At 43.1% G+C, this 24,492-nt stretch overlaps 1 protein-coding gene across 1 annotated transcript in view; it reads right to left on the bottom strand.

The window, feature by feature from the left end:
* The window catches only part of LOC143816891 (thiol S-methyltransferase TMT1A-like), a 154,924-nt gene extending 136,654 nt beyond the window's left edge, over positions 1-18,270 (bottom strand). The window contains exon 1 of the mRNA XM_077297841.1: positions 17,683-18,270. Coding sequence (XP_077153956.1) covers positions 17,683-18,180 — 498 coding nt within the window. The 5' untranslated portion in view covers positions 18,181-18,270. The remainder of the gene's footprint in view (positions 1-17,682) is intronic.
* Positions 18,271-24,492: the final 6,222 nt, after the last annotated feature.

Genomic DNA, 24,492 nt, shown 5'->3' with positions numbered 1-24,492 from the left:
CACCAGCGCCGACTCCCCCACTGCCGCATTGAACTATACCGGTGTCTGCCGGTTACATTATACTCTGTGGGGTGGTTGCATTATGCTCTATGGGGTGGCTGCATTATACTATATGTGGGCTGCATTATACTGTATCGAGCAGTATGGGGAATATATGGTACTATATGAAGAACTATGAGGTGCATTATGCTATGGGAAGTGAACTGTACTACATGGATGACTATGGCGGTGCATTATACTATATGGAGCATTATGAGGAGTGTATTATACTATGTGGAGGACTGAGCAGTGTATTGTAATTCTTGGAGGACTATGAGGAGTGTATTATACTATATGGAGGACTATGGGAAGTGTATAATACTATATAGAGGACTGAGGAGTGTATTATACTATAGTGCCTTGCGAAAATATTCGGCTCCCTGGAACTTTTCAACCTTTTCCCACATATCATGCTTTAAACATAAAGATACCAAATGTTAATTTTTGGTGAAGTATCAACATCAAGTGAAACAGAATTCTGAAGTTGAACGAAATGTATTGGTTATTTTACATTTTTGTGGAAAATCAAAAACTGAAAAGTGGGGCGTGCAATATTATTCGGCCCCTTTAACTTAATACTTTGTTGTGCCACCTTTTGCTGCGATTACAGCTGCAAGTCGCTTGGGGTATGTCTCTATCAGTTTTGTACATGGAGAGACTGAAATTCTAGCCCATTCTTCCTTGGCAAACAGCTCGAGCTCAATGAGGTTTGATGGAGATCGTTTGTGAACAGCAGTTTTCACCTCTTTCCACAGATTCTCGACTGGATTGAGGTCTGGACTTTGACTTGGCCATTCTAACACCTGGATACGTTTATTTGTGAACAATTCCATTGTAGATTTTGCTTTATGTTTGAGAGCATTGTCTTGTTGGAAGACAAATCTCCGTCCCAGTCTCAGGTCTTTTGCAGACTCCAACAGGTTTTCTTCAAGAATGGTCCTGTATTTGGCTCCATCCATCTTCCTATCAATTTTAACCATGTTCCCTGTCCATGCTGAAGAAAAGCAGGCCCAAACCATGATGCTGCCACCACCATGTTTGACAGTGGGGATGGTGTGTTCAGGGTGATGAGCTGTGTTGCCTTTACGCCAAACATATCATTTGGCATTGTTGCCAAAAAGTTTGATTTTGGTTTCATCTGACCAGAGCACCTTCTTCCACATGTTTGGTGTGTCTTCCAGGTGGCTTGGTGCAAACTTTAAATGACACTTTTTATGGATATCTTTGAGAAAAGGCTTTCTTTCTTTTTGCCACTCTTCCATAAAGGCCAGATTTGTGCAGTGTACGACTGATTGTTGTCCTATGGACAGACTGTCCCACCTCAGCTGTAGATCTCTGCAGTTCATCCAGAGTGATCATGGGCCTCTTGGCTGCATCTCTATTCAGTCTTCTCCTTGTTTGAGATGATAGTTTAGAGGGACAGCCAGGTCTTGGTAGATTTGCAGTGGTATGATACTCCTTCCATTTCAATATGATCGCTTGCACAGTGCTCCTTGGGATGTTTAAAGTTTTGGAAATCATTTTGGATACAAATCCGGCTTTAAACTTCTCCACAACAGTATCACGGACCTGCCTGTTGTGATCCTTGGTCTTCATGATGCTCTCTGTGCTTCAAACAGAACCCTGAGACTATCACAGAGCAGGTGCATTTATATGGAGACTTGATTACACACAGGTGGATTATATTTATCATCATTAGACATTTAGGACAACATTGGATCATTCAGAGATCCACAATGAACTTCTTGAGTGAGTTTGCTGCACTGAAAGTAAAGGGGCCAAATAATACTGCACGCCCCACTTTTCAGATTTTGAGTTTCCACAAAAATTTAAAATAACCAATAAATTTCGTTCAACTTCACAATTGTGTTCCACTTGTTGTTGATTCTTCACCAAAAATTTACATTTGGTATCTTTATGTTTGAAGGATGATATGTGGGAAAAGGTTGAAAAGTTCCAGGGAGCCGAATACTTTCGCAAGGCACTGTATATGGAGGACTATTGGTCATATTATATTATATGGAGGACTATGGGGTGTGCATTTTACAGTATGGAGGACTGTGGTGCACATTAAAATATATGGAGGACTGTGAGGTGTATTATACTAAACAAGCAAAATGCTGCATATTCATCGAGTGATTGGATTGTTTATGGCGGAACAAAAATCATTGTTCTCAGCAGCACATCGCCGGTGTAAACTGTAGATGTGCTACTCATAACATGATACTGTATGGTGATCTGTTAGTGATCTATTAGTGATCATTCTGTCCCCATCATTTTTTTTCAGACGGTGGAAAGAGGCCGTGAAACAAGCGTTGAACGATTTCAATATTGTCGATCACACTCATTTAGCGGCCTGAACTCAGCGCATGTAAATACAACCGAAATGCTTCTGTGTGATGTGCAATATGTTAGCATTTGGGGCCCCATTTTAAACTTTGCCTAGGGCCCCACTTTGCCTAAAACCAGCCCTGGGTACCAAACCAACACAGCTCCTCGCTCCAAGAACACCATGAAATATGGTGGTGGCAGAATCATGCTGTGGGGATGTTTTTCAGCAGGAGGAACACAGAAAATGGTCGGAGTCGCGGGGAAGATGAATGGCGCAGAATAAAGGGATATTTTTGAGAAAAAACTTTCAGTTTGTCAGTGATTTGAGACTGAGATGGAGGTTTACCTTTCAACAAGACAATGACCCAAAGCATACCTCCAAAGCAACACTTGAGTGGTTTATCCACTGAGACTTGCAGCTGTAATTGCCACAAAATGACGCTCCACAAAATTTTAGGAGAGTGAATAGTTATGCACACTGAAGTTTTCAGTTATTTTGTTAACAAATAAAATAAAACCAAAACAATTGTAGGCATTTTCTTAACATGAACTCATGGAAACCCTAAAAAAAACTGTGAAATTTCAGGTTGTGAAATAGCAAAAGACAAAAAATGCCAAAGGGGTAAATACTTTCCCAATTCACTGTATAATGTTGTGATATGTGTTGCCTAACTCCTGCATGGCTTCACCCGCAGTTGTTAACAAGTTAAATCCTGTTATGAATCTCTGGCAACGGGATTTAACACACATTGGCCGGATGCGCTTTATCATCAGCCCTGTCACATGATCTGGGAGTGCTGATGGGCAGTCATGACAGCTGAGGGTCTGCAGAAGACCCCCGTCCCTGTAATTACAATAATCCTGTGAACGCCGGCTTGTGGCTAGCATTCATAGGATATCATGATTTTTGCTATTTATAGCAATGTAATTTGTAATATGAACTGTTAGATTAATATAGTAAATGAAAGCAAAATCTAAAATTTTTCACTGGTATTTGCAATTTTAATGTGTTTTCTAATATTATGAGCCTTAAAAAATTTAATTAAAATTCCCTCCGCTCTTGAGAACACAGAGAATTTTTAATAAGTAAATTGTATGGTTACTTGTTTTTCCAAGCATTTTGCAATTTTTACACATCAGTAATGTTGACACTACTGTATATTTTCAATGGGAATCTGAAAAATGTGCTTATTAACCCCTTCACAGCATGCGCCGTACATATACTGCTCTGTGGCAGCTGCGTTCTCGTAATGAGAAGTATATGTACGGCACCGTACACGCTGAGGTTGTGTCAGCCCTATGTGAGAGTTGACACCCAGCAACAATGCCCACGATCGGTGCTAGCACCGATTTCGGGTGTTTAATCCCTCTGATGCCACTGTCAATAGTGACAGCGACATCGAGGAGCATCGCGCAGTGAGTGGGCTCCCTGTGTTCTCCCATCAGCACAACGTGAACCCTGGCCGCAAGATGGCCGCAGGGTCCTTCAGAGAAGGTGGCTTGCCAGTACCTACTTAGACCGGTTTCACACATTAGTGTGTCCGGTACATATGGTGACAGTTTTCACACGTACCGGAGACACTGACACACGAAGCACATATCTGTGTTTTTTCATGGACCGTGTATACGTGTGCACCACAAGTAGACATGTCCGTTTTTGTGAAGCTGCACGGATCACATGGACCCATATAAGTCAATGGGTCCATGTAAACACGTACAGCACACGTATACCATCTGTGTGATGCATCAGTATCACATGGACGGCCGCCAGGGAAGAAGCGCTACAGTAAGCCGGCTCTCATCATTCTCCCCTGCTCTGGCGGAGACAAGAGGAGAATGATGAGCGTTATATTAAAGTCCAAACGACAGCAGGACAGCAGCTATTGGCATCAGAAAAGGACGCTGCGAGGGACCGCAGAGAAGGTAAGTAGGATGATTTATGTTTCTTTATATTTTTCTGATGGGGGGCCATGCACACCAGGATGGGGATGAAGGTGCCATGCTTACCAGGATGGGGATGAGGGTGCCATGAACATCAGTATAGAGATGAGGGGGCTATGCATACCAGGATGAAGATGTGGGGACCATGCATACCAGGATGGAGATGAGGAGTTCATGCATACAGTATAGGGATGAAGGGGCCATGCATACCAGTATAGGAATGAGGGGCCCATGCATACCAGTATAGGGATGTGGGGGCCTTGCATAAGAGAACAGGGATGACGGGGCCATGCATTCCAGGATGGGGATGAGGAGGCCATGCATACAGAATAGGAATGAAGGTGCCATGCATACCAGGCTTATACTCAAGTCATTAAGTTTTCCCAGTTTTTTGTGAGAAAATTAGGTGCCTCGACTTATATTCGAGTCGCCTTATACTCGAGTATATACGGTAAGTGCTCAGCATAGAGCGCCGAATAAATGTGATCTTAAAGGTTATGTAAAATGTTCCCAATAAAACCTTCAACTCAATCCACAAAAAATGCAAGTCCCCCACTCAGGTCTGTCATCTGTTAACAGAAATATAGGAGGCTTCCACATTACCGATAGCACAAAGGCTCTGGAAAAGCGAAATGGCTCATCATCCCTCGAAAGAGCCTTCTGAGCCCCAGTGTGTCTAAACCATATTTAGAGCCCACATGTTTGGCATTTCTGTAGTGATGAGAGCTCTCCTAATTTATGGGTGCGTGTCTTCAGAAGCATGAGCTGGGAATAACATACTGGTCACTTTAAGGTACTGCTCACTTCAACATACTGGTCACTACAATGGCAGTTTGCAATCTTCACTCAGCAACATCCACTACTGTTTGTTTCTGGAAAACACCCATGAAGTCAAAATCGTCACTACACCTGTAGATAAATTCCCAAAAGGGTATAATTTCCAAATGGGTCACTTGAGGGAGGAGTCTGCTTTTCTAGCACTTAGGGGCTCTGTATATGAAGTCCACAAACTATTCTAGGAAAATCTGCGCTCCAGGAGGCAAACTTTTCATGCCTCCAGAGTCTGGCTGTGTGGCTAAGCAATACTGTACAGCCACATATGGGGTATTTTTACATTCAACAGAAATTGTGGGACACATTTTTGGTGCCATTTTTACCCATGTCCCTGTATGAAAATGTAAAATTTGGGGCTTAGGCACAATTTTGGTGGTAAAAATGTAAATTATTTTTTTTCTCTAAAAAATAAAACAGTATAGGTATTTCGCGCTGGTATATACTATCACCTATACTGGTATGTTAGGTGTATAGTTAATTAGCTCAAAAGTGCACTAGAGTCATATACCTCCTAGATGGAGAAATAGTTGGAGTACTGCAACCCACAGTTCTAATAATGCAGCCTTCATAAAAAGTAGCAGTGAAGTCGTACAGTCTGAATAAGAAAGTAAGTACCTTCAAAGTCAAGCTGGATCACTTATCCATCGCTGTGGATCCTCGGAGTTCCTGGATAATGTGAGTAGAGTCTTTGCTGGAATATCTGTATCGGAGAGCTGCCCCGGCCGGTGGCAGCTGCTCCGTGTACCGAGCTGAAGCTGGAGGCGGGAACACTCCGTCCAACTCCAACTATTCCTCCAGGTGATAGTATATACCAGCGCGAAATACCTATACTGTTTTATTTTTTACTTATTTCTACAGTCTTGTGTGGTGACTGTTAGTATTTTGCTGCAGGTAGCGCATATTGTACACTTAAAACCAGCGCCACTTTCACTCTCTCTTTTCAACTATTTTTTTTCTCTGCCCAGTGGTATAAAATTCTGTGACACACCTGTGAAGTCAATATAATCGCTGCACCCCTAGATGAATTCATTGAGAGGTTTAGTTTGTAAAATGGGATCACATGGGGGATTCTGCTGTTCTGGCACCTCAGGGACTTTGCCAATGTGACATATCACCCTCAAAGCAGTGCAGCAAACTTTGCACTGTATTATAGCGCTCCTTCCCTTGTGAGCTTTGCACTGTGCCTCAAAAATAGTTTTTGACCTCATATGGGGCATCGGTGAACTCAGGAGAAATTGCACAATAAATGTTGGGGTCCATTTTGTACTGTTATGCTTGGGAATATAAAAAATGTTGGGCCTAAAATACATTTTAGTGGGAAAAATGTAATTGTTTACAACGATCATTATTATTATTAATTATTATAGCGCCATTTATTCCATACCGCTTTACATGTGAAAAGGGGCATACATAATAAAAACGAGTACAATCATCTTAAACAATAGAAGTTACGACTAGTACAGAAGTAGAGAGGACCCTGCCCACAAGGGCTCACAATCTACAAGGGATGGATGAGGATACAGTAGCTGAGGGTAGAGCTGGTCGTGCAGCGGTTTGGTGGAACGAGGATTACTGCAGGTTGTGGGCTTGTCAGAACAAGTAGGTCTTCAGGCTCCTTTTTAAGGTTTCCATGATAGGCGAGAGTCTGACATGTTGGGGTAGAGAGTTCCAGAGTAGGGGGGATGTGCTGGAGAAATCTTGTATGCAATTGTGGGAGTGGAGAAGGAGATCTTGTGAGGATCGGAGGTTGCGTGCAGGTAAGTCCCGGGAGACTAGGTCACAGATGTATGGAGGAGACAGGTTGTGGATGGCTTTGTAAGGCATGGTTAGAGAGTTAAACTGGAGTCATTGAGTAATGGAGAGCCAGTGAAGGGATTGACAGAGGGGAGAGGCCGAGGAATAGTGGGGGGGACAGGTTGATTAGTTTAGGATAGCATAGTTTTGGATAGATTGGAGGGGTGCAAGAGTGTTAGAAGGGAGGCCACAAATCAGGAGGTTGCAGTAGCCAAGGCGGGAGATGATGAGTGCATGGACTAGGGTTTTTGCAGATTCTTGGTTGAGGAATGTACGGATCCGGGAAATATTTTTGAGTTGGAGTTGGCAGGAAGTAGAGAGGGCTTGGATATGTGGTTTGAAGGAGAGATCAGAGTCAACGATTATCCCAAGGCAGCGAGCTTGTGGGACTGGGGAGAGTGAGCAGCCATTTACTTTAATGAATAGGTCTATTGGGGAAGTTGAGTGAGATGGGGAAAGGTGATGAATTCCGTTTTGTCTAGCAGAGAAGAAGGATGAAATAGTAGGCAGATATTATGGGATTCCGGTTAGTAGGAAAATTTTTGCGAAAAAAAAGTTATATGTTTATTTTTTCCTTCCACATTCCATTAATTCCTGTGAAGCACCTGAAGGTTTAATAAACATATTGAATGTGGTTTTGAGCACCCTGAGAGGTCCAGTCTTTAGAATGGAGTCACTTTTGGGTATTTTCTTTCATATTGGCCTCTCAAAGTCACTTCAAATGTGAGGTGGTCCCTAAAAAATTGTTTTGTAAATTTTGTTATAAAAATGACTGGTCAACTCTTAACCCTTATAACTTATTAATAAAAAAAAACATGTTTGAAAAAGTGTGCTGATGTTAAGTAGACATGTGGGAAATGTTATTTATTAATTATTTTGTGCGACATGACTCTGATTTCAGGGCATAAAAATTAAAAGTTTAAAAATTGCAAAAGTTTCACCAAATTATTTTTCACAAGTAAACGTAATTCATATCAAAGAAATATTCCACTATCATGAAGTACAATAAGTCAGGAAAAAAAAACAATCAGTGGGATCCAGGGCCGGACTGGGACCAAAAAGCAGCCCTGGCACAAAAAAAATTCACCAGCCCACATACAATGAATTACATTCACTTCATATATGATGTACACCGCACACATGCTGGACATCACAACCTCATTATATACACATCAAATAGTCACACAGACACACACATCATACATGTACACAGCACACATGGTGGACAACACAGGCTCATTACTTACACTTCATATAGTCACACAGACACACACATCATACATGTACACAGCACACATGATGGACAACACAGACTCATTACATACACATTACTCATTATTACACACACACACAAGTAATACACACACACACAAGTAATACACACACGCAAACACTACAGATACCACACACATTACACACACTACAGATACCTCACACACATTACACCCACACTACAGATACCGCACACACATTACACCCACACTACAGATACCGCACACACATTAAACACACACACTACAGATAGCGCACACACAAGTATTACACACACACTACAGATACCGCACACACATTACACACACTAGATACAGCACACACATTACACACACTAGATACAGCACACACATTACACACACTAGATACAGCACACACATTACACACACTAGATACAGCACACACATTACACACACACACTACAGATACCGCACACACATTACACACACTAGATACAGCACACACATTACACACACACACTACAGATACCGCACACACATTACACACACTAGATACAGCACACACATTACACACACACACTACAGATACCGCACACACATTACACACACTAGTTACCGTACACACATTACACACACACTACAGAAACCGCACACACAAGTATTTCACTACAGATACCGCACACACTACAGATACCGCACACACATTACCCACACTACAGATACCGCACACACATTAAACACACACACTACAGATACCGCACACACAAGTATTACACACACACTACAGATAACTCACACACATTACCCACACTACAGATACCGCACACACATTAAACACACACACTACAGATACCGCACACACAAGTATTACACACACACTACAGATACCGCGCACACAAGTATTACACACACTACAGATACCGCACACACAAGTATTACACACACACACTACAGATACCGCACACACAAGTATTACACTACAGATACCGCACACACATTACACACACTAGATACAGCACACACATTACACACACACACTACAGATACTGCACACACATTACACACACTAGTTACCGTACACACATTACACACACACTACAGAAACCGCACACACAAGTATTTCACTACAGATACCGCACACACATTACACACACTACAGATACCGCACACACATTACACACACACTACTGATACCGCACACACAAGTATTACACTACAGATACCGCACACACATTACACACACACTACAGAAACCGCACACACAAGTATTTCACTACAGATACCGCACACACATTACACACACTACAGATACCTCACACACATTACACACACACTACAGATACCGCACACACAAGTATTACACTACAGATACCGCACACACATTACACACACTAGATACCGCACACACATTACACACACACACTACAGATACCGCACACACATTACACACACTAGTTACCGTACACACATTACACACACACTACAGAAACCGCACATACAAGTATTTCACTACAGATACCGCACACACATTACACACACTACAGATACCGCACACACATTACACACACACTACTGATACCGCACACACAAGTATTACACTACAGATACCGCACACACATTACACACACACTACAGATACCATACACTCATGTTTTACACACTCACAGACTACACACACACACACTTCTGTGGTGCAGAGCAGGCTGATGTCCATGTGCAGCTCTTCAGGTTCTCCTGCTCACAGCAGCTCTGTCCCGGCACCTCCCCCGGTCTCTCCTTCTCTGCCGGGAATGAAAGCAGAGAGATCAGAGCAGGAGATAATGTCACTGCGCTGACTGTGTGCTTCCAGTGAGAGCTAGGGAAGCAGTTTCGCAGGCAGTTATTACCTTTCAGCTCACATGCTGCTGTTCTCTGCCACTGTTCTCTGATGCTGGTACTTGCCACTCAGCCAGCATGCGCCGATCGAGCGGCTTACTACAAGCAGCGGCCCTTCTGGCATTTACCCGAAGTGCCCGATGCTCAGTCTGGCCCTGGTGGGATCCATTGAAGTGTTCCAGATTTATTACCACATAAAGTGACAGTGGTCAGAATTTAAAAAAATTGGCCTAGTCAGGAAGGTGAAAACAGGCTTCAGGGTGAAGGGTTTAAACCACTGCCTACATGCTGCAGAGTTCATAAATGTCTTTCTCAACATCTCTATGATTAAAAAATTGCTCTTGTAAAGTGGAAGAAATAAAATTTATAAAACAGTTATATGAATACATTCCTCTCTCACTTTTTATCTGGGTGGTGTGGCGTGGTGACCAGTCTTTGTACGTTGTTAGAAAGCCCAGTGAAGTCAGCGCTGTGTGTGGTAGGATGGACTTTTCTGGTTCACACAATATAATTTTTTTCATTGTACATCAGAGTACAACTTTAAGTTACATTAGTTAATTAAAGGGGGGAGTCACACAGCTGTATAACTCAGACAAGGATTGTAAAGCAAGGCTTGGACTGGCTGTCGGCTCTCCCTACCCAAGCATGACAACCATACAGAAATACATGCTGCCACACTTCTGCCACGAAAATAGACAGCCAGTCCGAGTATTGCGTTGCGATCCTTGTCCGAATTATATGGCCGTCTGACTCTGCCCAAAGGCAGGAAATCAAGTGTCAGTAACAGATATTCACTCTCATTTCAATGTCTGGAACTAAAGACATTTGAGTGGAGCTGTGGTCGTCACTTGTCCTTTAGTTTGTTATGCACAGATATCATCCAACAAATATCAGAGCAAAGATCACAGTATTCAGCAAAGCAATATGTAATTATCTTTAAACTTTCACAAAAGTTCGGAGTTTAATTTAATTATTAGAAATTTGGATAAAATAAACCAAGTTGCCAATATGTACAAATTTTTCTTTTTGCAGTAAAAGTAGGGATTTGAACTCAGGCATATCCAGCGCTGCAACTGTTGATAGCCATTTATTCACATTTTGGTGGCGAATTTCCTGTTTAACTTATAAAACTCTAAAGGTACCTTCACACTAAGCGACTTTGCAGCGAGAACGACAAAGATCCGTGACGTTGCAGCGTCCTGGATAGCGATATCGTTGTGTTTGACACGCAGCAGCGATCAGGATCCCGCTGTGATATCGCTGGTCGTTGCTGAAAGTCCAGAACTTTATTTGGTCGTCAGATCGGCGTGTATCGGCGTGTTTGACAGCAAAAGCAAAGATGCCAGCAATGTTTTACAATGGTAACCAGGGTAAATATCGGGTTACTAAGCGCAGGGCCGCGCTTAGTAACCCGATATTTACGCTGGTTACCATTGTAAAAGTAAAAAAAAAACACTACATACTCACCCTCTGATGTGTGTCATGTCCCCCAGCGTCCGCGCTGCTGCTCAGAGCTTCCTGCACTGAATGTGTCAGTGCCGGCCGTAAAGCAAAGCACAGCGGTGACGTCACTGCTGTGCTTTAGGGCCGGCGCTTACACAGTGCAGGGAAGCGGACGCCGGTGGACGCGACAGGCACCGAAATGTAAGTATGTAGTGTTTGTTTTTTTTGGTAACCAGGGTAAACATCGGGTTACTAAGCGCGGCCCTGCGCTTAGTAACCCGATGTTTACCCTGGTTACCCGGGGACTTCGGCATCGTTGGTCGCTGGAGAGCTGTCTGTGTGACAGCTCTCCAGCGACCACACAACGACGAAACAGCGACGCTGCAGCGATCGGCATCGTTGTCGATATCGCTGCAGCGTCGCTTAATGTGACGGTACCTTTACACTTTGGCGTTTACAGCTTTATAGCCTACGACAGTGATTACAGTACTTCAGCTTTGCTGACACATTGTTATGGTCAATGAGGCCTGTGATAACAGACAGAAAACTGTGACTCACTGACTTCTCTCATGCACTGCAGTACACCAATACTGCAGTGTATGAGACCTGCAATCAAAATAAAAATTACCGTATACATGTCCAACAGTGGGAGTAAGTGAAAAAAGTGAAACAAAATATGTAAAAAATTAAAAAAACAAAAAAACAAAAAAGAGCACACAAATCACAAGAAGTCTTTTCGCCACTCAAAACGCAGCGTTGGTGATAAAATCAACAAAAAGCGTAAACATAGTTGATATCGCCGCATCCATAAAAAATAATTAAAAACATGCCAAAAATGTTGCTTTTTCATCATACAGACACAAAAACGTGAATAAAAAGCGATCAAAAACTAATACAAAAAATGCTATAAGTGAAAATGCCAAACTGTGCCACATAAAACAATCTCTAGGCTGGTTTCACATTTGCGTTTTTTGCCGCTGCGTTTTACCACAAAAAACGCATGCGTTTTTTCCCTATACTTAACATTAAAAAACGCATGCGTTTTTTGCATGCGTTTTGCCGCGTTTCATAACGCATGCGTTTTTTCCATGCTTGCGTTTTGTTGCGGAAATGCAACATGTAGTAATTTCTAGAGGCGTTTTTTTGCCGCAAAAAAAGCATGCGTTTTTTTGCGGCAAAAAAAGTATTGCTGTCTATGTAAACGCACGCGTTTTTAAGCACATGCGTTTGGTTGCGTTAAAAACGCATGCGTTTTTATAGAAAAAAACAAGACTACACACTGATAAGCCACCCCCCACCATCAAGGTGATAAAGGGATCCAAACCCTAACCCTAACCCTACCCCTAACCCTACCCCTAAAGCCGGTAATTCAATTGCCGGCTTTTCATTTCTCCTGCCTAAACCCGACATGATATGAGACATGGTTTACATACAGTAAACCATGTCATATCCCCCTTTTTTTGCATATTCCACACTACTAATGTTAGTAGTGTGTATGTGCAAAATTTCGGCGCTGTAGCTATTAATTTTAAGGGTTAAATCACGGAAAAAATTGGCGTGGGCTCCCGCGCAATTTTCTCCGCCAGAGTGGTAAAGCCAGTGACTGAGGGCAGATATTAATAGCCTGGAGAGGGTCCATGGTTATTGCCCCCCCCCGGCTAAAAACATCTGCCCCCAGCCACCCCAGAAAAGGAACATCTGGAAGATGCGCCTATTCTGGCACTTGGCCACTCTCTTCCCACTCCCGTGTAGCGGTGGGATATGGGGTAATAAAGGGTTAATATCACCTTGCTATTGTAAGGTGACATTAAGCCAGATTAATAATGGAGAGGCGTCAATTATGACACCTATCCATTATTAATCCAATTGTATGAAATGGTAAAAAAAAACACACACACAATATTGCAAAGTATTTTAATGAAATAAACACACAGGTTGTTGTAATATTTTATTGCTCTCTCAATCCACCTGAAGACCATCGTTCTGTAACAAATTAAAAATAATAAACCAACAATATACATACCTTCCGTAGATCTGTGACGTCCCACGATGTAAATCCATCTGAAGGGGTTAAAATATTTTACAGACAGGAGCTCTGCTATAATGCAGCTGTGCTCGTGCCTGTAAACCCCGGGGAATGAAGGTAATGTAGGTCAATGACCTATAGTTACCTTCAGTCGCGGTGATGCGCCCTCTGCTGGATGTCCTCATGAACTGGAGCCTGGGAACTTTTTCCCACGCTCGAGGTCATATGAGGACATGTAGTGTGGAATATGCAAAAAAAAGGGGGATATGACATGGTTTACTGTATGTAAACCATGTCTCATATCATGTCAGGTTTAGGCAGGAGAAATGAAAAGCCGGCAATTGAATTACCGGCTTTAGGGTTAAGGGTAGGGTTAGGGTAAGGGTTTGGATCCCTTTATCACCTTGATGGTGGGGGGTAGCTTATCAGTGTGTATTCTTGTTTTTTTCTATTGAAACGCATGCGTTTAAAACGCAACCAAACGCATGTGCTTAAAAACGCATGCGTTTACATAGACAGCAATACGTTTTTTTGCCGCAAAAAAACGCATGCAGTTTTTTTTGCGGCAAAAAATGCCTCTAGAAATTACTACATGTTGCATTTCTGCAACAAAACGCAAGCATAGAAAAGACGCATGCGTCGTCAAACGCGGCAAAACGCATACAAAAAAAAGGCATGCGTTTTTAATGTTAAATATAGGAAAAAAAACGCATGGGTTTTTTTGCACTAAAACGCAGCGGCAAAAAACGCAAATGTGAAACCAGCTTAAGGCTGGGTTCACACTGCGTTAGTGTGACTTATTTAACGGACTACGTTACACCGTGGCATAACGCGGTGTAACGTAGTCCGTTAATGCCACCATTGAATGCCATGGCGGACGCATCGCTAGCGCACGCCCACAATGGGTGTGCGCTAGCGATCTGCCATAATTGAGTGACGGACCCTGGGACGCGGGCTGCAGCGTTTCCGGGTCCGTCACTGCTATCGCAGATATAGCTAGCAGAGCTCTATCTGCGCTAGCGGGATGCAAACGCCGGCACTTGCGCTAGCAGCAGCACGTTAGCGTGTGTGCTGAACGGGCTGCTGCTAACGCAATGTGAACTTAGCTTAAAGGAGTTGACATTGTAGTTAAGCTGGAGTGTGTCTCCTTTATTGCAGAACCGTCTGTGAGGAATACATCCCCCACACCGGGCAAGTCCAGATGGCGCAGAGAGTCAGTTACAAGGTACTGCAGCAGAGAGATGTGATCTTTTGTAGGGAGGGGACCAGGCAGTGATACAGGGATTGCTGTCCACCATGGCTACCTCCCTGGCTCCGCCTTCCCACAAATATATGAGGTATTGGTCAATATCTTGGCCAAAACTGGCATATTTGCAATTCTCCAGGAAAAAAACCCTGGCCTGTATGTTACAAAATATTCACTGCAGTGATAGATGAATCCATTGAGCGGTGCAATTTCTACAATGGGGTAACTTTTGGGATTTTTCTGCTTTCTGGCACCTTTGGGTTTCCGCAAATGTCGCCCGTAAACTATTCTACCAAAATCTGTGCTCCAAAAGCCAAATAGCGCTCATTCCTTCTCAGCTCTGCTGTGTGGCAGTGACAGTTATTTCTGAAGGCATACTGTAATTTCTGATGGCATATGGGAGAAATTGCACAATCAACTGTGGGGTCTAGTTTCACTTATTAACCGTGGTGTACCTGATAAATTTGCAGCAAATACACAAATTACATTTTTATCACTGAAATGTCATTATTCCACTTCTCAATTTTATAAAATTCTGTGAGGCACCTGCGGGTTCAAAATACTCACTACAACCCTAGATGAATTCCTTTGGCAGTAAGGCTCCCAGCATGGGGTCACCTGGGGGGAGAGGGTTCTGCTGTTCTGACACCTCAGGAGCTCAGCTAATGGAGCCACAATCTATTTAAACAGAATCTTCAGTCTAAAAGCCAAGGAGCGCTCTTTTCCATCCTTGCTTTGGGGCTAAAGTAGAATTTTTGTGAAAAAAAATGTTCATTTTTTTTCCTTCCTCATTGCTTTAGTTTCTGTGAAGCACTTGAAGGGTTAATAAACTTCTTGAATGGTTTAAGGACTGAGGGGTGCAGTTTTTAGAATGGTGTCACTTTTCAGTATTTTCTGTCATATAGGAACCTCAAAGTCACTTCAAATGTGATGTGGTCACTGAAAAAATGGTTTTGTTGGAAAAATGAGAATTTGCTGATCAACTTTTAATCCTTCTAAAAAAAATATGCTTCAAAAGTGATGCAGATGTAAAGTAGACATGTGGGAAATGTTATTTATTAACTATTTTATGTGACATGACTCTTTGGTTTAAGGGCATAAGAATTAAAAATTTGGAAATTGCAAAATTTTCGCCAAATTTCTGATATTTTTACAAACAAACGAAAGTCATATAGAAGAAATTTTACTACTATGATGAATGATAATATCTCATGAAAGAACATTCTCAGAATCACTGGGGTACGTTGAAGCCTTTGAGATTTGTTGCTATGTGAGGCTACTTTTCACACTAGTCTGTCGGTACGGGCCGTCGCAAACCGTCGGCCCGACTTACCGACGGACAGTGTGTTAATGTAGCACAACGGGGGCAGCGGATGCAGTTTTACAACGCATCCGCTGCCCCATTGGGAGGGGGCGGAGTTCCGGCCGCGCATGCGTGGTCGAAAATGGTGGACATGACGCTCAAAAAAAGTTACATGGAACTTTTTTTGTGCTGACGGTCCGCCAAATCACGACGCATCCGTCGCACGATGGATGCGACGTGTGGCCATACGTCGCAATGCCTCGCTAATGTAAGTCTATGGGGAAAAAACGCATTCTCCAGACAACTTTGCAGGATGCTTTTTTTCTCCTAAACGATGCATTGCGACGTATTCCAAACGACGCTAGTGTGAAAGTAGCCTAAACTGACACTGGTCAGATTTAAATCATTTGGCCTGGTCATTAAGGTTAAAATTGGCTCCATCACTAAGGGGTTAATGATATTGCAGCCTCTGTGGCCTTTCAGAAAAGGTAAAGTGTAAATACTGACAGACCATGTGACACTTATTTCTTTTGTTTCCCCTTCTGTGAATTAAAACTTTGAGGCTAAAGTAAAATTTTAGTGGAAAAAACCTAAGTTTTTTGTTTTCTCAGCCGAATCTTATAATATTCTGTGATATACAGCTCTGGCAAAAATTAAGAGACCACCACATCAAAACCCTGTCATAGGCAGCTCAATCTCCAGACCTTAACCCCATTGAAAACCTCTGGAATATAATCAAGAGGATGATGGATAGTCACAACCCATCAAACAAAGAAGAACTGCTTACATTTTTGCACCAGAAGCAGTGTGAAAGACTGGTGGAAAGCATGCCAAGACGTATGAAAGCTGTGATTAAAAATCATGGTTATTCCACAAAATATTGATTTCCGAACTCTTCCTGAGTTAAAACATTAGTATTGTTGTTTCTAAATGATTATGAACTTAATAATAATAATAATAATAATAATAATAATAATAAAAATTTTTATTTATATAGCGCCAACATATTCCGCAGCACTTTACAATTAAGCGGAGACATGTACAGACAATAAATTCAGTACAAGTTAAGACAATTTAAACAGTGACATTAGGGGTGAGGTCCCTGCTCGCAAGCTTACAATCTACAAGAAATGAACTTGTTTTCTTTGCATTATTTGAGGTCTGAAAGCACTGTTTTTTTTTATTTTGACCATTTTTCTTTGTCAGAAAAAAATAAAAAATTTATTGCTTGGAAATTTGGAGACAAGTTTATAGAATAAAAGAACAATTTACATTTTACTCAAAAATATACCTAAAAAGAGAAAAATCAGACAAACTGAACATTTTGCAGTGGTCTCTTAATTTTTGCCAGAGCTGTAGATTGATAACTACGATGCAAAAGTTCCTAGCAGTCTACATGGTTTTCTATATTAAGAAACATTGCTAAAGGGATGAATTTTGGATATAAGATCTGTATCTCACTGCTGTTAACACTTACGCTGCCAACAATTCAGGTTTTCATGCAGAGTTGAAAATTCTAATACATAATTCACATTTCTGTAGCAGGTTTAGAAGAAGCCAAACACTTTGCTCACACAATAAATAAAGATAATGGGATTACAAATATTACACAACTCACCGTCCTGAGAACCCTCTTGACCTCTTTCACTACGGCTGGAATATTCGGCACGGAACAAACCAGCAAGGTGCACACAACGACATCCATAGAGCCATCTGCGATAGACGTCATGTTGTCAGCAGAAGCTACCACAAAGCGCTCATATATAAGATGGTCATTTTCTGCTTGGTTTTTTCTCAGGAACTTTTCGAAATTTGGGTTGATATCCAGACAGGTCACTTTGCAGCCGCTGGGATAATACTTGAAGTTGGCACCTGAGCCACAACCAACCTCTAGGAGCCGGAGCTCTTTGGACGGACCCGAAAAGTCAGAGATATTGCTAAAGAGTCTTCTTTTTTGATCATCCATCAATCTGTTGTATGTTTCACAGAATCTGCTAATGAAATGAGGAAAGTATTTCTTCATAACTGAGTCCCAAATGCCAAGATAATTAAGGATGTGCAGAGGCAGCATGATGACAGCCGCTATAAACTGCAAAACAAATATGATCACAGACATGATGCTGGTGGGAAATCCTGCATGCAGCGAGCAGAGACAGTAAATTCAGAGCGAGGCCCTCCTGTCTTTCTAGGCATATGAGTGTTTACCATTCCTAGATCCTCCCTCAAAAGGGGAGGAGGGCTGCACAATTCTGGGTCTGTGGACAGTTCTAACGAGCACAGCATGCACTATTCACCACCTATGTACCCATTCTATGGACTTATGATTAGCTAACAGTGACACTATAGACATAGACATATAATGTCAGAAGAGCAGGAACAAAGAGAATGTGGGTTATTTTCAGCTTTGATAACAGACACTATTAAGAAATACTCTGATATCCACATTAGAGATAGCTTTACTTCAGCTATTTATAAAAAAATAAATAACAAAATCCTTTTCGATGAAATGGTTACACTTTTAAGTTGAGTTATAGGAATAGGCGTACAGACACATTATGAAGCCCCCATAGTAAAAGTACTAATTGGGTCCCAAACCACCCTGGTGTAGTAGGTGGGGTCACAGCCCATAGGCTCTGTCACAGAAAGGCATACATCCCAACTTTTAAAGGTTTATCAGGGCATCTACACAGTAATTTGAAAGACTCCGGGCACCTACACAGTAATTATGGTGAAACTCCATAATTTGCACCATCTTGGGTATTTGCTGAGACTGTTCTATATGTTATTGTCAATAATTTATTGCTACACTGTTTTGCCATCATCCTATGTTGTCTGAGTGGTATTCTGCCCACGTGAAAGGAGTGTGGGCGTTCAGTGGGATGAGCCCTGGTTCATGTGGTCTTTTTTAAGACAGCCAGGCCAGTGGGCGAGAGCACTTACTGACCCCTGTGTCTCCATACTTGGTGGCAGCAGTGGGATACTACTCAACCTGGTGGACTTAGTGGAGCTACAGGGGACTCATATTCATAGACACCGTCCAAGGGCTACACAACCAGGGGGGCATATAGACAGACCCAGCAGAACATAGGTGAGGCATGCACAGCAGGTTTTGGTTGCCACCATGTCCAACCCGACCAGCTCGGTTTTTTGGGAGGAGGGTCGGAGTGGGTATACAGCCTCAACAAGAAACGGCAACTGCAGGGGTTGTGCCTGCATCGACGGCTCGAATACTGGGCCACCAACACTCGATTGGATTTGTTTCAGGAACCACGGGATGATGGGAACACCATGTGTGGATGCAATAGATATGAGTTGGTTCTCGTCTATTACATGAGGAGTTCCCCAGGTCAAGCCGAGGACCAGGAGATGGATAATTGGAATCCTATCACACCTGGCTAATTAAGATGGAGGAGCAATGTGGCAACATAGCATTTAATCTTAATTATGCCAGACACAGGGCCGTATTTGCCACTAGGCACTTGAGGGCACGTGACTAGGGCGGGAAGATGCGGGGGGTGGCGCCTGGGAAAGGTTTTTTTTTCCTTTTTCCAATTAATCCAGTGTGTCCCTTGGTTCCTGAAGACAGGGGGCAGCAGAGCGGCAGTCAGAACACGTGGTGCTGATGCCGACTCTCCCTACTCCCTGCTGAATGAGACACAGTGACCCCCTGCTCACAGCCTAACTCCTGCATGCCCGGAAGTCCACTTACTGGGGCTGTGGTGGAGTGGCGGCACCCTGTCTCCTGACCCTGGGACACACACATTGCTGGCCAGGACTCGCAGTAGAGCAGTACACAGTAAGCACTGTAATGATCTCCCGCCTGCGCGCTCTCTGCTGCTGCCTGGCTCTGTCGTGACTCCCCTCACCCCTTCCCTCAGATTCCTCAGCGTCATTTCTGCCTGCAGATAGTGCCTGAGGCTGGAGCCATGCACTGGAATGTTTGATGTTTGTTTGTTTGATCCCAGGGGTTGGACCCAGATAGAGTGAGAGGGGTGGGTCCTGGGAGCAAACATGTGCGGGGCTGTGTGTGTGTGTGTGGAGCTGTGTGTGTGCGGAGCTGTATGTGTGTGTGTGTGTGCGCTAAGCTCTATGTGTGTGCGCGGAGCTGTATGTATGTGTGTGTGTGTGCGGAGCTGTATGTGTGTGGGGGGCTGTGTATGTGTGTGTGAGGAGCTGTGTGCGCGGAGCTGTATGTGTGTGTGCAGAGCTGTATGTGTGGGGCTGTATGTGCATGTGCAGAGCTGTATGTGTGTGTGCAGGGCTGTATGTGTGCAGAGCTGTGTGTGTGGGGAGCTGTATGTGTGTGTGCGGAGCTGTATGTGTGTGTGTGAGCTGTATGTGTGTGTGCGCGGAGCTGTATGTATGTGTGTGTGTGTGTGCGGAGCTGTATGTGTGTGGGGGGCTGTGTATGTGTGTGTGCAGAACTGTGTGTGTGGAGCTGTATGTGTGTGTGCGGAGCTGTATGTGTGGGGCTGTATGTGTGTGTGGAGCTGTATGTGTGCGTGTGTGGGGTTGTGTGTGTGCGGAGCTGTGTGTGTAGCTGTATATGTGTGTGTGTGGAGCTGTATGTGTGTGTGTCTGGAGCTGTGTGTGCGGAGCTGTATGTGTGTGTATGTGTGTGCGCTGAGCTGTATGTGTGGGGGGCTGTGTATGTGTGTGTGTGCAGAGCTGTGTGTGTGGAGCTGTATGTGTGTGTGCGGAGCTGTATGTGTGGGGCTGTATGTGTGTGTGCGGGGCTGTATGTGTGCGGAGATATGTGTGTGCGGGGCTGTTTGTGTGGGGCTGTATACGTATGTGTGGGGCTGTATGTGTGTATGTGCGGAGCTGTGTGTGTGGGGCTGTATGTGTGTGTGTGGAGCGGTATGTGTGTGCGGAGCTGTATGTGTGTGTGTGTGAGCTGAGCTGTATGTGTGTGTGCGCGGAGCTGTATGTATGTGTGTGTTTGTGTGCGGAGCTGTATGTGTGTGGGGGGCTGTGTATGTGTGTGTGAGGAGCTGTGTGTGCGGAGCTGTATGTGTGTGTGCAGAGCTGTATGTGTGGGGCTGTATGTGCATGTGCAGAGCTGTATGTGTGTGTGCAGGGCTGTATGTGTGCAGAGCTGTGTGTGTGCGGAGCTGTATGTGTGTGTGCGGAGCTGTATGTGTGTGTGCGGAGCTGTATGTGTGTGTGTGTGAGCTGAGCTGTATGTGTGTGTGCGCGGAGCTGTATGTATGTGTGTGTGTGTGCGGAGCTGTATGTGTGTGGGGGGCTGTGTATGTGTGTGTGCAGAACTGTGTGTGTGGAGCTGTATGTGTGTGTGCGGAGCTGTATGTGTGTGTGGAGCTGTATGTGTGCATGTGTGGGGTTGTGTGTGTGTGCGGAGCTGTGTGTGTGTAGCTGTATATGTGTGTGTGGAGCTGTATGTGTGTGTGTGTCCGGAGCTGTGTGTGCGGAGCTGTATGTGTGTGTGTGCGCTGAGCTGTATGTGTGTGTGCGCGGAGCTGTATGTATGTGTGTGTGTGTGCGGAGCTGTATGTGTGGGGGGCTGTGTATGTGTGTGTGTGCAGAGCTGTGTGTGTGGAGCTGTATGTGTGTGTGCGGAGCTGTATGTGTGGGGCTGTATGTGTGTGTGCGGGGCTGTATATGTGTGGAGATATGTGTGTGCGGGGCTGTATGTGTGGGGCTGTATATATATGTGTGGGGCTGTATGTGTGTATGTGCGGAGCTGTGTGTGTGGGGCTGTATGTGTGTGTGTGGAGCGGTATGTGTGTGTGCGGAGTTGTATGTGTGTGTGCCGTGAATGGCAATAAACGCTGATGTGAAAGTAGCCTAAGTCACTGCCAACAGTGTCTGCGCATCAATAACCAGCACTCAGGAGTGGAGCGTGTACTGCTATGCAGCCACAGGCTCCGATCTCAGTGCCGGGTATTGACGAGCGACACTCATCCGAGTTTCTTGCATGCGAGTATGAGCCCTTAGTCATACCAATGGGGAGGCAGCACTAAAAGTGCCTAGGGCAGCACAAACTCTAAATACGGCCCTGGCCAGACGTATATTTTCAATAGGCCAGGAAACATAAACTATTGCTCAAATGAGTCTTAAGTTCACTGACTCTTCAATTGATGTGTTTTTCTTTGGTGGGTCAAGAGACAGACTACTGTTTGTATGAGATTGAATGTTGACTCTTGAACTGATGTTTGTGAATTGTTCAATGTCTGCTCTTTACCTGTTATATCTGCTCCCATATTTTAATGTGTTGCTGTCTTTGGAGGACAGGGAAGCAGGGTCATTGAAAAATCGATCTTTATTAACCCCTTAAGCCCCAAGGGTGGTTTGCACGTTAATGACCGGGCCAATTTTTACAATTCTGACCACTGTCCCTTTATGAGGTTATAACTCTGGAACGCTTCAATGAATCCTGGTGTTTCTCCCATTGTTTTTTCATGACATATTGTACTTCATGATAGTGGTAAAATTTCTTTGATATGACTTGCGTTCATTTGTGAAAAAAATGGAAATTTGGCAAAACTTTTGAAAATGTAACAATTTTCCAACTTTTAATTTTCATGCCCTTAAATCACACAGATATAGCACACAAAATACTCAATAAGTAACATTTCCCACATGTCTACTTTACATAAGCACAATTTTGGAACCAATTTTTTTTTTGTTAGGGAGTTATAAGGGTTAAAAGTTGACCAGTGATTTCTCATTTTTACAACAACATTTTTTTTTAGGGACCACATCACATTTGAAGTCACTTTGAGGGGTCTATATGATAGAATATACCCCAAAGTGACAGCATTCTAAAAACTGCTCCCCTCATGGTGCTCAAAACCATATTCAAGAAGTTTATTGACCCTTCAGGTGCTTCACAGGAATTTTTGGAATGTTTAAAAAAAAATGAACATTTAACTTTTTTTCACAGAAAATTTAATTGAGATCCAATTTGTTTTATTTTCCCAACGGTAACAGGAGAAATTGGACCGCAAAAGTTGTTGGGCAATTTGTCCTGAGTACGCTGATACCCCATATATGTAAACCACTGTTTGGGTGCATGGCAGAGCTCGGAAGGGAAGGAGCACATCCCCTGATGTGCCTAAACAGTGAATAACCCCCACAAGTGACACCATTTTGGAACATATACCCCCTACGGAACTTATCTATATGTGTGGTGAGCACTTTGAACTCCCAAGTGCTCCACAGAAGTTTATAATGTAGATCCATATAGATAAAAAATTCTCGTGACATATTGGGCTTCATGAAAGTGGTAAAATTTCTTTGATATTACCTGCTTTTATTTGAGAAAAAAAAAACGAAATTTGGCAAAAATTTAGAAAATTTCGCAATTTTCCAACTTTGAATTTTTATGCCCTTAAATCACAGAGATATATCACACAAAATACTTAAAAAGTAACATTTCCCACATGTCTACTTTACATCAGCACAATTTTGGAACCAAAATTTTTTTCTGTTAGGGAGTTATAAGGGTTAAAAGTTGACTAGCAATTTCTCATTTTCACAACCCCATTTTTTTTATTGACCACATAACATTTGAAGTCATTTTGAGGGGTTTATATGATAGAAAATAACCAATTATGACACCATTCTAAAAACTGCACCCCTCAAGGTGCTCAAAACTACATTCAAGAAGTTTATTAACCCTTCAGGTGTTTCACAGGAATTTTTGGAATGTTTAAAAAAAAATGAACATTTAACTTTTTTTCACAAAAAATTTACTTCAGCTCCATTTTGTTTTATTTGACCAAGAGTAACAGGAGAAAATGGACCCCAACAGTTGTTGTACAATTTGTCCTGAGTACGCCAATACCCCATATGTGGGGGTAAACCACTGTTTGGGCGCATGGCAGAGCTCAGAAGGGAAGGAGTGCCATTTGACTTTTCAATGCAAAATTGACTGGAATTGAGATGGGACGCCATGTTGTGTTTGGAGAGCCCCTAATGTGCCTAAACATTGAAACCCCCCACAAGTGACACCATTTTGGAAAGTAGACCCCCTAAGGAACTTATCTAGATGTGTGGTGAGCACTTTGACCCACCAAGTGCTTCACAGAAGTTTATAATGCAGAGCCGTAAAAATAATAAATCATATTGTTTCACAAAAATAATATTTTCGCCCCCAATTTTTTATTTTCCCAAGGGTAAGAGAAGAAATTGGACCCCAAAAGTTGTGCAATTTTTCCTGAGAACGCTGATACCCCATATGTGGGGGTAAACCACTGTTTGGGTGCATGGCAGGGCTTGGAAGGGAAGGAGCGCCATTTGGAATGCAGACTTAGATGGATTGGTCTGCAGGCGTCACGTTGCATTTGCAGAGCACCTGATGTACCTTAACATTGAAACCCCCCACAAGTGACACCATTTTGGAAAATAGACCCCGTAAGGAACTTATCTAGATGTGTTGTGAGAACTTTGAACCCCTAAGTGT

The sequence above is a fragment of the Ranitomeya variabilis genome, chromosome 3, assembly GCF_051348905.1.
Source record: "Ranitomeya variabilis isolate aRanVar5 chromosome 3, aRanVar5.hap1, whole genome shotgun sequence".
NCBI classification, from domain to species: domain Eukaryota; kingdom Metazoa; phylum Chordata; class Amphibia; order Anura; family Dendrobatidae; genus Ranitomeya; species Ranitomeya variabilis.
The sequence above is the reverse complement of the archived record's forward strand: the minus strand, read 5'-3'. Positions and strand labels throughout refer to the sequence as shown.